The following is a 15716-nucleotide window of genomic DNA, read 5'->3' on the forward strand; positions in this document are numbered from 1 at the left end:
AACATGGTTTCTGTGATATTTCTTTCTTTTCTTTTTATTTCATCAAATAGCTACTGAACCACCATTCATCATGGCTGTGAAAGAAGATAGGCTTTGGAGTAAACCTTTAAATAATTTTGGCCCAGGAGAGTTCTTATCCTCTGACATAGGAAATGTGTCAGGTAAATACCCTTGTTTATGTAGATGACAAGTTTATCCTCATATGGCTTCCTAAGGGATTCAATGAGTGAAAAGAATTGTGGTTTTGCTACTAGGTCAATAGTGAAAAGAAAAAAAAATATTGACGGGGTGATACTGCCAGGGATATTGTGTTCACAAAATGTGAGGTTATTTATTGATGTATAACCAGTTCAGGAAGTCTTTGATATATTGCTTTTGTATTTTAATCAATAAATGTCACCTCATATGAACAGCCTATTTCCACTCCGACAGCTATTCTTAAATTAATATGCTATGTGCTTCCTGTAGGACTGCAGCAAGGAACTGCTGGGTAGAGTTCTCAATAAGGTTTAAGAAAGAATCTGTGGACAAAGATGATTATTAAGTAAAGAATGGGGAGTTTTGACTAGGAGAAAAATAACTCATCATCCTAAGGTGATATAACATTTATTTTGCCTGAAGATGATGTCTTCTATAATTACCTAATTATTTTATCAAATGGCTTGGCTATTAAAAGCACAACAATGTTTCTTACTAACATGGGATCTGGATTTAGGAGGTAGAGTGGTGCTAATGGAAAGGATGATACTTTGGAGTTGGTTGGAATCTGGGCTTCCTTTCTTTTTAGCTGTGAGGATTCAGACAGAAGAGTTAATCTCGCCGTATCTCCTATTTGCCATCTTAAACATGGGAGTCATTCCTACTTCATAGCTTTGTTTTAGGACATGTAAAGTTCCTGGGACAATATATGGCATAAAGGGGATGCTCAATGAATATTAGCTCCTCTGCCCAGTTCTAGGGGTTGAGATTCTTAGTTTACATTATTGAAATATTCTTGACAGATCTCTGACATTCTAGTGCTTTAAAATTATACTGCAGTGTCTGTGTGATTTGTTGACTCACCTGATTTTTTTTTTTTTGGCATAGATGAGAAATAACTGCTAATGATTTTTTGTCTTTGTTTGGAGACATGGATTGGTATAACAACAGCCTCTACTACAGTGATGTGAAAGGTGATGTTTATGTGCGGCTGCTGAATGGGACGGTTATCTCTGAGAATTATCACATACCCAACATTGCAGGAGCAGGTGCTTTAGCTTTTGAGTGGCTGGGTCACTTTCTCTACTGGGCTGGAAAGACCTATGTGGTACGTTAAAACCTGGCATCCTGGGTGCTCTAATAAATGCCTACCCACTTTAGTGACTAGCATTTTTTTAAACTCTTTTTCCTTCTCAGGTACCACCTCTGCTACCATTTATGTGATATTTGTCTCTATACCTGCTCAATCTTAAAGTGCATTTATGTGCAAAGTGCATTCAGGCAAGCTGAAAGGAGTTGAGAGGGGTTATTCAGAGAATGCTTTCTAAAACAGTTTAGTTTAAAAATAATTTTGAAGAAAGTGGAAGAGTAGAGATAAGAACAGATATTGGTGTACTAGTTATATATTTTTATTAGTATCTTAAAATATATACAATAAAATGCTTACTTGAGGATCAGTATCTTGGCAGTAACATAGCAGACTCCAAAGACTGATTAAAGGAAACTAAGTGAAAAGACTATTCTTAAGTGTAGATGAGGATAGGTAAAGTGAATAAGGATTAGCAAATCATCCCCTGGGCTAATTGTGGGAAGATATAACCCCAGGTGTGAAGAAGGGGAAGAACTTGGAGAGGTCTATAGCTGTAGGAAAGTTGCTGACAAGAACTATGTCTTTAGACATAGAAAACCAGCCACTATCAAGCTGTGTAGTATGGCAAGGAGTGAGCTGGGGGCATTAGTGTCCAACTGTCTTTCCTCCTGCCTGCTGATCTGCTATTTCCATTGGCCAAACCTCACTAGAATCCAGAGAATAAGATATAGCAGATTACATAGTCCATTGATGTCAGCCCCTGGGGACACAGAGGAGGGTGGAGAGGTATGGAGAATAGACCTGCAGTAAAATGAAAACATTCAGCACATGTTTGCAGTTACTGCAGAAAAAGGATGATGCTCACTGAGGAGAACACTGGCCCGACAGATCAAAAATATGGGACTGAAATTGTTTTCTAATTATGAGGGTTCTTATTGTCCATTCATTAATTTGTTCAACAATCATTTATATATTACCATTGTGTTGATAGTCTTGGGAGTAGGCACAGTAGGAAATATAAATTCAATAGTAGAAATGTCCCTTCTCTTAAAAAAGAAAAACAGCTTGAAGAGCTACCATTCACTTACCATAAAATTCATCCTTTTATTGAGTAAAATTCAGGGGTTTTTACTATGTTTGGCATTGTGTGACCATTGCCACTTGTCCTAGCTCTTTTGAAGAGATGATATATTTAAAATAATAAAAGAAACATAAAAAGTGTGTATTTAGAAGGAAATTCACAGGTGCCAGACATAGGCAAGCTGGATAGAGTTGAGAGGGGTTATTCACAGAATGCTTTCCAAAACAATTGAGTTTAAAAATAGTTTTAAAGGAGTGGAAGAGAAGATATAAAAACTGTTTTCTAGTATTTGCTCTATATCTTTTGAAATGGCTTAACTCCAGGGAAGATGATTGCTCAACTTTGTTTAACTCAGTTTACTTGCAAGGAAAAAATATATATATGAAAAAAATTCTCATATACTTAAATGTGAAGATTACAGGAGAAAATTTCTTAAAGATAAAAGTAAATCTACAGTGCCTGTCATATAATAGTTACTCATGAATAGTAGTAATTAATATCAGGAAGAGAGGAGTAAGGAAAGAAGTCATTTATCAGGATGTACACATCTTTTTCAGGAATCCAATCAAATCTGTTCTTATACCTAAGTGTTTTGATTGGATGTGTAATTGGGAATACAGAATATTTTGATTCAAAATAAATTTATTTCCCTTCACTTTAGAGACATGAAAGGAAATAAAATCCATGAAGGCAGGATTTGTGTATGTTTTTTATTATGTTTCCAAAGCTTAACACATATCCCAGCATGCAGTGTTGATAAATATTTGTGGTTGAATAAATAAAGGGATGGATGAATGGGACAATTTGACAATGATTACAATAAGTTATTCAAAAATATTGAAGTCACTTAAAAATTATTAACTGACTATACCATTATGTTTTGTAGATACAAAGACAGTCAATGTTGACTGGTCACACAGACATTGTGACTCATGTGAAACTACTGGTGAATGACATGGTGGTGGATTCGGTTGGTGGCTATCTCTATTGGACCACGCTATACTCTGTTGAAAGCACCAGACTAAATGGGGAAAGTTCCCTTATATTACAGGCACAGCCTTGGTTTTCTGGGAAAAAGGTAACAGGTTAAAAATAAGATCTGATCATTTAATATTAATGGTAGTGTTCTATAGTTATAACACTGTTTCTGCTTATTGTGAGTAGCTGAGGTACAATCCTAAAGAAAATACTACTATAGTAAGATTTTGGTGTAAACAAAAATTTCATTGGTGTTATTTGATGTCACAATTGATTATGCAAATTCAAATATAGTATGGAGAGTTTTGTAGTGTTTTTTTTTTTATCTTGAATGGACCCATGTTCAATATCTTCTTAACTTTTTGGTGTTTTCATCATCTTAATGACTTTGAGTATTTTAGAGCTTCTTAGTGGTGATTAGGTGTTTTGTTGTTTTTAATCAGTTTTGAGTAGTAACAGTGTGACTTCAAGGCAAATTATTTGACTTCTCTATATATGTTTCTTAATGTGAAAAATGGAACTATTATTATTTTATCTCTTAGAATTATTTTAAAGATTAAATAAGATATTTCATGTGTTGTAGTGGGATAGTCTCAGGCACATAGTAAATGCCCAATGTGAAGCTCTTAATATTGTAATGCAACCTGAAAAATACACCAGATAAAGGAATGTTTCAAAAATAGATGTTACTTTTATATCCTAAACTTCTAGAAGTAAAACTTACTTTTTAAAAAATCTATTTTGCTAACCCCTAGGTATCTATTTAAATTTCTGAATCTCATTTTTTTTATCAAGAAAGTAGTATATGTCACTATAGAAAATTTGGAAATTACAAAAAAAATTAAGAACTAAAACATTTGTACCATTTTTATTTAATATGATCCCTTAAATTTTTCTTATTTTTGACTTTTTTGTAGAGACTTATAAGAAGATATATAAGATCATTAAAAATATACATATATATGAGCAGACTATTGAGTCAAATGATCCCCAATTCCATAGGATAGATAAGCTACAATTCCTAGAATATTTAAAGATATCTAATTTGTATATACAGATTATAGCCAGATATTTTAAAGAGACAGAAATGTATACACCATATCTGAAGATTGATCAATCTAGTTAACTAATTGAAAGGTCCCTTAATTCTATTTTTGAGACACTTGAGTCTGAATGCAAAAATACACACACACACACACACACACACACACACATATTCATGTTTTATCTAATTGCTAAGGAAAAGCACTTTTGTTTTTGCAAAATCCTATTTAGGATAATATTTTAAGAGTATCTTGTCTCCTCTCCCAGGTCCGGAGTGACCGTGGGGATATTTCCATAAATGAAATTAAATTTCTTAACATATTGGGAAAATGCATCTTTAAATTCCCACTCCAACCCCTTCCCTCTAGGCTGGTGCACATTGTGACTGCTTTATAAATCTGTGTTCTGCTTCTATGGTTTGATGTCTGACCATCTGCTCCATGAATGCTAGAGGATATTTTGAAGCAACACCTTTTGCACCCAGCAAAGCTTTCCATCTCTCTGCCCTTCCTTTGTGTCACTCAGATTTATCACTTGGACACAAGATACTTTCTTCCAGCAAATATAAGGAAATAGAGTCAGCCAATTATTAATAGAAAAACGATTATCTGTATGATGAAAAAGGAGAATGAAATAAGAGATTCATCTAAAGTGAAAAAGATACTTCTTACTACATCCGATGAGTTCAACTTTTAGTGTAGAATACATTTTACCATGGGGTTAAATTTCAGCATAAAGGTTTTAGTTTAGATCAAAGAGTTTGTTTTCAAGGTATGGATGTCACTAGACATAATGATGGCTACCAAAGATTTATGGAATACCTCTTACTCTGTTTAAATATGGGGCTGCTGATGGATACAGAGGAGTGGCAATGGCCCAACACCTGAATTTATTTATGGTTTGAATACTTTGCAAGTCCCTAACAAACGGACTTGTAGAACTTTTTTTTTTTTTTTTGAGATGGAGAGTTAATTTGTAATTTAGAAAACTCTGCATGTCATAAATAACTAAACAAGATTAGCTTGACTTCACTTTAACTGAGAAAAATAAATCCATAAATCACTTTTAGAACGAAGCAAGGACATGATTCAACTCCCTAAAGGCTGGTAACTGCCAGAATAGACTTTTACCTTTTGGGTAGGCTTAATTCATTTGAAGATAGAATGCTGTGATTTATATGACAACTGAAGGGTTGTTGCAGTCAAGTGCCTTATGACTTTCTTTGTAGCATGGTAACCTGACGAGAGTATTTTTAGTTATTGAATTCCTTATTGTATTTATTTTTCACTGATTCATTATTTTTGTTTAAAGGCTGTTGTTAACTTTCTAAAGATGCAGTCATCCATTTTAATTCCTTCTGCTACCTCTCAGTCTCTGGGTCTTTTATAGGGGCCTTCACTACCCTGAGGTCAGGCTCCTGGTAATCTCAGTTTATTTGAAAAATATCTGTGAAGCCAAAGAACAACAATAGCAATGGAAAAGGAGGCCATTTTGATAGTAACTTTTATTGTCTATACTCTATTTCACAGGGGAAGTAATCTTTCCTCTGGTCTCATCTAGGCAACTGACATAAAATTAAGATACGGATTACAACAAGAAGACTAGAGTAGTAAGAAGTGGTTTTCAGATGTCTTCTAGAAGTGGCACTTCACATGCACATGATCATCTAATTATAACATATAAACACCCTTAGTGTATTATTCTTGCCAAGTACATCAGGATGTTTTTGGTTGTAATTAATAGAAAAATACAATTTAAAATGGTTTAAACCTTTGGTTGTCACCCTTGGTTGCACATTGGAATTACCTGAGGAGTTTTAAAGCATAATGGAAACTGGATTTCATCCCCAGGAATCATAATTTAATAGGATGTAGCCTGAGAATAGGTTTTTAAAATATTCCACGGATGATTCTAATGTGCAGCACTGTTTGAGAACAGCTGGTTTAAGCAATAACAAAAGTCATTGCCTCATGTGGCTAAAAAGTCCAAAGTTATGGCTAGTTTTAGACAAGGCTTGATGCAGGATCAAAGTTTCAAATTCAGGAGGTCTGGAGCGTGGTTGAGAATTTGTTTTCTTACCAGTTTCCAGATGATATAACTACTGCTGGTCTGAGAATCATACTTTGATAACAACTGGAGCTTAAATATATAAAGGTGAATAACAGATACTTCCTGCTTCTTTGAGAATTTTAGAAAACCACCACTTACATTCAAATACAATAGCAAGAAGAATGATCATATAAATTTTATATTCAACAAAAGTGGAAATCATTGAATTTCTTACTACAAAGATGTTAAAGAGAAATCTAAAATTGAAGTGTGATCACAAAATTATACTTCAAATGTGTGTGGTTCAATTTCTTACTTTATTTTCTATGTAGGTAATTGCTCTAACTTTAGACCTCAGTGATGGGCTCCTCTATTGGTTGGTTCAGGACAATCAATGTATTCACCTGTACACGGCTATTCTTCGAGGACAAGGGTAAGAAGTGTCCCTCAAAGACAATAATTGAAAAGAAAATGATGACTGTGAGCCTTAGTGACAAACTATACTGCATGAGAATTCTTGCATTCATTTGACAAGTATTTACAAATTACCCACTGTGTTGCAGGCATCGTGTTTATGAGGAAATATAGGTTTATAAACGACTTTTTACCGTACGATATTGTAAGTGCTGGGATGGGTTATGAGACACTGAGGAGAATATGCATCAAGAGCCCAGGAAATGTATGAATGCATGTTCTGCTTATTAACAAAGAGGACTGCACATTATTCAGTACAGGCAGAAATCAGTACGATATTGAATACAAGTGGTGAAGGAAGACATCCTTTCTTGTTCCAGTTTTTAGAGGGAATGCTTTCAATTTTTCTCCATTTAAAATGATGTTAGCCTTAGATTTAGCAGAGATAGCTTTTACAATGTTGAGGTATGTTCCTATTATTTCTAGTTTTTTTAGTGTTTTGAGCATGAAGGGGTGCTGTATTTTGTTCAATGTTTTTTTTTTCTGCATCATTGAGATAATCATGCAATTCTTGTCTTTAAGTCTATTGATATGATGAATTATGTCTATTGATTTCCATATGTTGAACCAACCTTGCATCCTTGGGATAAACCCCACTTGATCATGATTCCCTATTTTTTAAGTATGTTTTTGTACGTGATTTGCCAGTAACTTATTAAGAATTTTTGCATCTGTGTTCCTTGGGGATATTGTTCTGAAATTGTCTTTCCTTGATTGTCTTTGGTTTTGTATTAGAATGATATGAACTTCATAGGATGCATTTGGAAGGGTTTCCTCTTTTCTATTTCATGGAATAATTTGAGGAGGATTGGTATTAGCTCATCTTTGAAGGTCTAGTAGAACTTGGCTGAGAATTCATTTGGTTCTGAGCTTTTCTTTCTTGGTAGGTTTTTTTTTTTTTTTTTTTAGTTGTGGGTGGACACAAAACCTTTATTTCACGTTTACATGGTGCTGAGGATCGAACCCAGTGCCTCATGCATGCTAGGCAAGTGCTCTACCTCTGAGCCACAACTCGAGCCTCTCTTGGTAGGTTTTTGATGGCATTTTCAATTTCATTGCTTGAAATTGATCTGTTTAAGTTTTCTATGTCTTCCTGTTTCAATTTGGATAGGTCGTATGTCTCTAGAAATTTATCGATGTCTTCAAGATTTTCTATTTTTTTAGAATATAAATTTTCAAAATAGTTTCTGATTATTGTCTGTATTTCTGTAGTGTCTGTTGTAATATTTCCTTTTTCATTGATAATTTTAGTAATTTAAGTTTTCTCTCTCTTTCTCTTCATTAGCTTGACTAAATATTTATCAATTTTGTTTATTTTTCGAAGAATCAAATTTTTTTGTCTGTTTTGTTGATTTTTTGGTTGGTTTCTTTCATTTCAGTTTTATTGATTTCAGCTCTGATTTTAATTATTTTCTGTCTTCTATTGCTTTAGGTATTGATGTGTTCTTTTTCTAGGGCTTTACAACATATTGTTAGGTTATTTATTTGTTGACTTTTTATTCTTTTAATAAATGAGCTCAATGCAATGAGCTTTCCTCTTAGCACTGCCTTCATAATGTCCCAGAGATTTTTATATGTTATATTGCTATTTTAATTTACCTCTCAGGATTTTTTTATTACATTCCTGATTTCTTCTGCTATCCATTGGTTATTCAATAGCTTATCATTTAGGCTCCAGGTATTAAGAGTAGCTTATATTTTTATTTCATTATTGATTTTTAGTTTCATTTCATTATGATCCAATAGAATGCAAGGTATCATCTCTGTTTTTTTTGTTGTTGTTGTTGCTAAGAGTTGCTTTGTAGCCTAAGATTTGGTCTATTTTAAAGAACTATCCAGGTGATGCTGAGAAGAAACTATATTCAGTCATTGATAGATGAAATATGCTATATATGTCTGTTAAGTCTAAATTATTAATTGTATATTTTTTTTTAGTTTCATACATTCTTTATTTAGTTTTTGTTTGGAGGATCTAACCAGTGGTGAGAAAGGTGTGTTAAAGTCACCCAGTATTATTGTGTTGTGGTCTATTTGATTCTTGAAATTGAGAATGGTTTGTTTGTTGTACATAGATGGTCCATTGTTTGGTGCATAAATATTTGTGACTGTCATAACTTGTTGAGGTATAATTCCCTTAAGCAGTATGAAATGTCCTCTTTTGTCCCTTCTAATTAACTTTGGCTTGAAGTTCACTTTATTTGATAATAATACAGAAACCCTTCGTTGTTTACAGGATTCATGAGAATGACATGTTTTTTTTTTCCATCTTTTTACCTTCAGTTTGTGGATGTCTTTGCCTATCAGGTGAGTCTCTTGTAGGAAGCATATTCTTGGATCTTGTTTTTTAATCCAATCCACCAGTCTGTGTCTTTCAATTGATGAGTTCAGGCCATTTACATTCAATGTTATTATTGAGATATGAATTTTATTCCCTGTCATTTTGATTTATTTCTAGTTTTTAATTTGAATTATTTTCTCCTTTGATTGACTTTTCTTCTAGTGTAGTTCCTCCTTTTGATGGTTTTCATTTTTATTTTTCATTTCTTCTTGAGTATGTTTTGTAGAGCAGGCTTTCTCATTGTGAATTCTTTCAACTTTCATTTTTTTTGTGTGGAAAGTTTTTATTTCATTGTCAATTCTGAAGCTTAATGTTGCTGGGTATAGTATTTGTGACTGGCAACCATTTTCTTTCAGAACTTGATATATATTAATCCAAGACTTTCTAGCTTTGAGTGTCTGGGCTGAGAAATCAGCTGAGATCCTGATTGATTTCCCTTTTGTTTGTCTCTGGAATCCTTTAAAATTCTATCCTTATTTTGTGTTTGTGGGCATTTTCATGATAGTGTGCCTTGGTGTGGGTCTGTTGTAATTTTGTACATTTGGTGTCCTGTAAGCCTCCTGTACCTGATTCCATTTTATTCTTCAGATTTGGGAAATTTTCTGATATTATTTCATTGAAAAGATTATGCATTTGTTTGGTTTGTATCTTTGAGGCTTCATCTACTCCAATAAATTTTATATTTAGTCTTTTCATGCTATCCAATATTTCTTAGAAGTTCTGTTTATGGTCTCTTAATATCTTTTATCCATGGTCAACTTTATTTTCAAGATTATATATTTTGTCTTCATTGCCTAAACTGTGTCTTCCAAGTGGTCTAGTCTGTTGGTGATATTTTCCTTGATTTTAAATTTGGTATATTAAGTCTTTCATTTAAAGGATTTCTGCCGCAGTCCGGCTGCAGCAAAATAACCGGGGGGTGACGAACAACTTGTGTACCTTGATACAGCAGGAGTGGGAGCCGTTTATTGTAGGACAGGAGGGGTATTTATACATTCCACACAGCTTATCTTAATTAACATAAACTAGATACAGCAGTCAACCAATAAGGAATCTCTACACTTAATGGCTCACTGGCGTTACTTCACAAACCACTCCCTCTGGCATTTTGCCAGGTGCCATCCTGACTTGTTTACAGACTCTAACAGATTTCAGCTTGATTTTTTTTTCAGAATCTCTATCTCTTTATTGAAGCGATGTTTCACTTTCTGTATTTTCTCTCTAATATCAATCCTTACATTGTCCTTTACCTCACAGATTATTTTAACTATGTACATTCTAAAATCCTTCTCTGACATTTTTTCCACTGTGATGGTGATGGATTCTGTTTTTGAAGTATCTTGTTTTGTTTGGGGCTATTTTTTTTCCTTGCTTTTTCATGTTGTTTTTGTGTCTATCCATCTAACCGTATGGAACTGATGCAGTAGAGTTTGGACTTATATTGTCCCTGAAGGTTTCCAGTACCTCACTGTTTAGGGGAAGACAAATAATAAGAATAACCAATGCAAACATTATATAGCATTAAACCAAATAGTTCCTGCTATGATATCTACAATGGTCACAATAAACAGAAATGGTATGATCAGTTATTGCCTATAGTAAAAACAATAAGTTTGCAAATTTATAATTTCAAGTGGTTGACTGGGAGATAACAGAAGTGATGATAACAGAAGTGATGATTATGAGAATAGAGAGGATAGAAGTAAAAAAATAAAGGAAGAGTGAAAGAGAACAATAGAGATTGTCTGTTAACAGAAGAAAAGTTAGAAAGAGATTAAATAAAAACAGATAAATGAGAGAAAAATATATGAAATAAAAATTTTAAAAATTAAAAATAAAATATACAAAAATACAAAACAAAACTGAAATATTCTAATCAAACTTCCTAGTCCTCAAAAACATGATCCATGAAAAATAACTGGTTTCAAAAATGCTAGAAATGAGAAAAGAAACAAAAAACAAATATAAATATGTATTGATGTCCATGAACCATTAAGGTCACAATGAAGCAGAGAAAAGAAAAATGAAGAAAAAAAAATCTCTTAAGCTAAAATGAAGAATAAATAAATAAATAAAAAGTTAAAGAATTGTTTCCATTGGAGTTCAAAATATTCTGTTTCCCTTCTCATCAGTTAAGTGGGGTTGCTGGAGTATGATGCTTGTTCCATCCTCAAGGTAGGGTTGCTAGTGTGAGAGAGGTAATGCTGTAAACAGAACTCTTGGAGGGGGGTTTAAGGCTTAGGTAGGCTCTAGGTTCTTGCTGGATGCCAATCAATGTGGAGATTTTTATATCAGTGCACCTCCAGGGCCCAGTATTTTCCAGTCTAGTACCTCCAGCCACAGCAGTGGCTATTAGTGCTGGAGATTTCTTCTTTATTTTATTATATCCAACCTTCTTAGTCATAAATCTGCTTTGACTTTCCAGTATGAAATTCCAGTAAAGTACCCCCCCTTTTTTTTATTCACCCACCTTGCTGAGAAGTTGTCTGTCTGCTTTCTTGGTTTCACACCATGGAGCATCCAGGAAAGGAACCTCATCTATTCCACTATCTTGAACCCTCCCCAGTTCAAAGTATTTTCTAATGTTCCTTTTTTTTTACTCATAGGTTTTAGAAAAAAAATGTATGTTGTTTAATTTTGGAGTATTTGTAATTTTAAGAATATTAATTATGTTAATTTTTATTTAACACCATTGTGGCCAAAAAACATGTTCTGTTTAATTTTAATCCTTTTACATTTTATTGAAGTATTTTATGTACTAGCATGTGATATATTATGCTGAATATTCTATGTGAACCAGAGAAGAATGTTTTCTTTGCTTTACTTTCTGCAGTGGTCTATAAATGTCAAGTAAGTGAAGTTCATTAATAGTGTCATTAAAATATTTTTATCTGTCTGTATTATCTATCACTGAGAAAGAGGTGTTAAAGTCTTGCACTGTGGTTCTAGATTTGCCTATGGTTTGCTTAGTTCATGTATCCAGGTGCTTTGTATTTAGTATGTATAGTATCAATTTTCTTTTTATTACTGTAAGCTAAACTTATTCATTTATGGAAATATTCTGCATCATAAAGACTACTTTGTCTGATATTAATATAGCCTGGTCAGCTTTCCTTAAAGACTATGTGATACATCTCTTTTCATTCCTTTACTTTTAATCTATTTGTGTCTTTAAATTTGAAGTGTATGAATTGTAAATAGCATATAGTGTTTTGCTTTTTATGCAGTGTTATAATTTCTGCCTTTTAATTGGGTGTTTGGTTCATTTACATTTAATATAATGATTAATATGTTTGGATTTAAGCCTACTGTGTTGAAGTTTGACTTTCATTTGTATCTTCTGCTCTTTGTTTCTTTGTTCCTATATTTCTGCTTCTTTTGTGGATATATAAATACTCTGAAACTGTCTCCTGTAGTGAAATTTTAATCATGTCTATATTTTCACATTGTGTTAGAATTAAAATGCACATTTTTAGCATTTTTACATTATGAATCTTCAACTTATTAAGTGAATATTCAAAAATTTTATTCATGAATAATTTGGAAACTTTATGACTATATATATTCAATTATTATCCTCCCACATTTTGTGTTTTTAGTATCATATATTTTAATCCTATGCATACTATAAAATACATATACTTTTGTTATTTTAGCTTAAACAGTCAAGTTTTTAACTTGACCTGAATAGCTACACATTTGGAATTAAAATATAACACATAAAACATTTAGAGGGAAAATTTAGGGATGATTTTTTTTTCATAGATAAAGATGCTGATGTCTAGGACATTCATATATTTGCCTGATGTCACATGGTTAATTAGAGGGATGCTCAGGAAGGGAGTAAAGATGATCAGCTGTTATCCATCACATCTGCACTTGTGAATTTTAATGGAGTTTCCCTTCAAATTGCTCTTCCCCCTCCTATGTACAACCATTCCCTTTAGTTTATAAAAGAATAAACCTATAAATAGTGTAACAACATTTCTGACTTAGAAGTTGAAAAGGGTGCACTTGTCATGAGAGTTCAGATATATTTAGCTATGTCAGGGCAGATTATACTGCTTCAGAGGAGCCTACATCTTTGCTATTCCCTCTGACTGAACTGTTCCCCCAGCCTAATTCCCCTAGTTAATTCATGTTTGGTCTGCATGACTTGGCTCAAACATTGTTTCCTAAAGGAGGCTTTCTCTGACTGTCCAGGCCCAGTTAGATCTCCTTGTTAAGGAACTCACTTTAATTTTTCTCTTACAATCCATTCAATGATGTAGTTATTTGAAAATTATTAGCCTATTCATCAGGGCTGAATATTCTATAAATGCAGCGATTGTATTTGTCTTATTTACCACTGTATTCCTAATGGCTAATATAGAACTAAATACACACAACATTTATTGAATGAACCAACTCTCAGTAGAACACTTGCCTCATACATCTTATGCTTTATGGAAGGCTTTATGGTGCAAATGCTATGTTGTGATTTTATTTTTAGCTAAGTTTTGATTCAAGTTAACTTGTTAAGGAATGAAGCGTTTGGGGTACTGACCTCCTGAAAGTAAGGTAATTGTGTTAAAGTTATGCAAAACTTTAGATATTAAGAATTTTTGGGGCTAACCCAGATATGTAGGAGAATTTCACATGAGGGAGGCGTCTTCACCTGGAAGTAAGGAACAATCCAAGTCAGTGAACTAAGGGATTTGGTCTTGTCCTGCAGGAAAATTCTCTATCCTAGGGACTGTTTTAACAATGCTGAAACATATAACAAAACCTGAGAGCCAGGCTGACTAAACACCTTCCCCCTGAAGGCTGCAGCAGCCCTGTGGGTGGTCCAGAAGCTTTCTCAGACCAAGTGCATACTGCTTGGTGAGTGTCCTTCCACCTGGAATTCGGTTTTGTATATCTCTTCTAGAAGGTCAACAAAATAAAATGTAAAATTGGACAAAGGGGTGCAAATCCAAAGCCTTCACACCTCTGTAGGATTGGAAAAATAGTGTCTTGCCAGAAAAAGGACCATAAGAATGATATTGTGAATATACATCTTCATCATAAGATTCACAGTTCCCAGCTATGATGTTCCAAGGTAATTTTGTTTTCTCAAGGATAAATTGTGAAATTCTCAAAAAAAATTAAAAAATTATTTTGATTTCAAACGCCATATTTTATAACTTTGTAGAGGAGAATGTCAACACTTTAAAATGATTTACACAATCATTTTTTAAAAATCAATTCACCACTCCCAAACACTGAGAATCTCTGAGATAGTTTACATGGAATACTAGGCAACAGGCATAAGTTTATAAACAACCATACAGATTTTTAAAGTAGAAGTCATTATTAACTTCTCTCTCATTGAGAAAAAAATCTACAAACAAGTCGAACAATAGTCTCTTTGAATTCTTTATTTGGAAAAGGAGTGTTTTGACTAAACCATAGAAGCCGATAACCATCACTGAAGAAACAGATATTTGTGAACAGGAAAAAATGTTCACAAAACAGAAGGATCACACCGGCTAATGACTGACAAGTAAATAAGATGACTAAGAGTAGGGGAGAGGTCTGAATCAATGAGCAGAAGCCATTCAATGGACAGTGCCTTCTGAATTGGTTTTCACTGTTCATCTTGTTGGGCATGTGTGTTCATGATGGGGTGGTGAGGGTCATAGAATTGTTTTAATCTGTCTTTTTATTTCTTGAGAAAGTCATGATAAAATGAGATCATTTTCTTCCATATATAGAATTTTTGGTATTATTATATCTACATTTTATACATGGTCAAATGAGAGTTTAAATTATTTGCCTGAAGTTGCATATCTAATAATTGGTTGAACTGGGGATTCCACACAGTTCTGTTTGGCTTTGAAGTATTGGCTACACTGCAAATTTGTTAATCCACAGTGGGACATGGTTATATTCAGGAATGGGTGTAATCATGAGGGCATGTAGGCTACTCCTGCTTGGTGTCATGTGAACCAGATTAGATATGAAGTGGTTTCTTGAGTGAAGCTGATGGATAGACAGGAAGAATGACCACACAGGGTCTTGGCAAAGTTTGTGACATGCAGAGCTATTCTGTGTCTGTATGGACTGGAGTTCCCATGGCTACCACAGTCAGGAACTGTTATTCTTGTCAATTCTGGATAAATTCCTGAAAATTCTTGGTCTTTGGTAATCTCCTTTTTTTTTTCTTTACAAATCTCTCAGACATAATAGGCTTTCCTTTGTTTTCTTTTAGGTAAAATTATAGCTGAAATCTAGCTTGTACTATCTATAGCACTGGTCTATTGCATTGTTCTTGTTTGGTCTCAAAATCCTCTGCCTCACATCTGTCAGTGCTTTTTGAGCCTTTTGTACAGATGGCAAGTTTATCCTTGATGCATTCGTTTTTACTGGTTCCACTTTTTTTTTTTTTAAATCCGTATTTTCTAGTCCTATCAGTACCTTGCCTCATGTCTTTCTTTTGTTAA

The 15716-nt window shown here is 33.6% G+C and overlaps 1 protein-coding gene across 3 annotated transcripts in view; it reads left to right on the forward strand.

Moving 5' to 3' along the window:
• Positions 1 to 15716, forward strand: part of Ros1 (ROS proto-oncogene 1, receptor tyrosine kinase) — a 129584-nt gene that overhangs the window by 45129 nt on the left and 68739 nt on the right. For all 3 annotated transcript variants that reach the window (XM_077801670.1, XM_026394086.2, XM_026394085.2), the window contains 4 exons: positions 51 to 161; positions 1128 to 1306; positions 3256 to 3447; positions 6773 to 6873. In XM_077801670.1, coding sequence (XP_077657796.1) covers positions 51 to 161; positions 1128 to 1306; positions 3256 to 3447; positions 6773 to 6873 — 583 coding nt within the window. The remainder of the gene's footprint in view (positions 1 to 50; positions 162 to 1127; positions 1307 to 3255; positions 3448 to 6772; positions 6874 to 15716) is intronic.

This window comes from Urocitellus parryii, chromosome 8, assembly GCF_045843805.1.
Source record: "Urocitellus parryii isolate mUroPar1 chromosome 8, mUroPar1.hap1, whole genome shotgun sequence".
Lineage (NCBI taxonomy): Eukaryota > Metazoa > Chordata > Mammalia > Rodentia > Sciuridae > Urocitellus > Urocitellus parryii.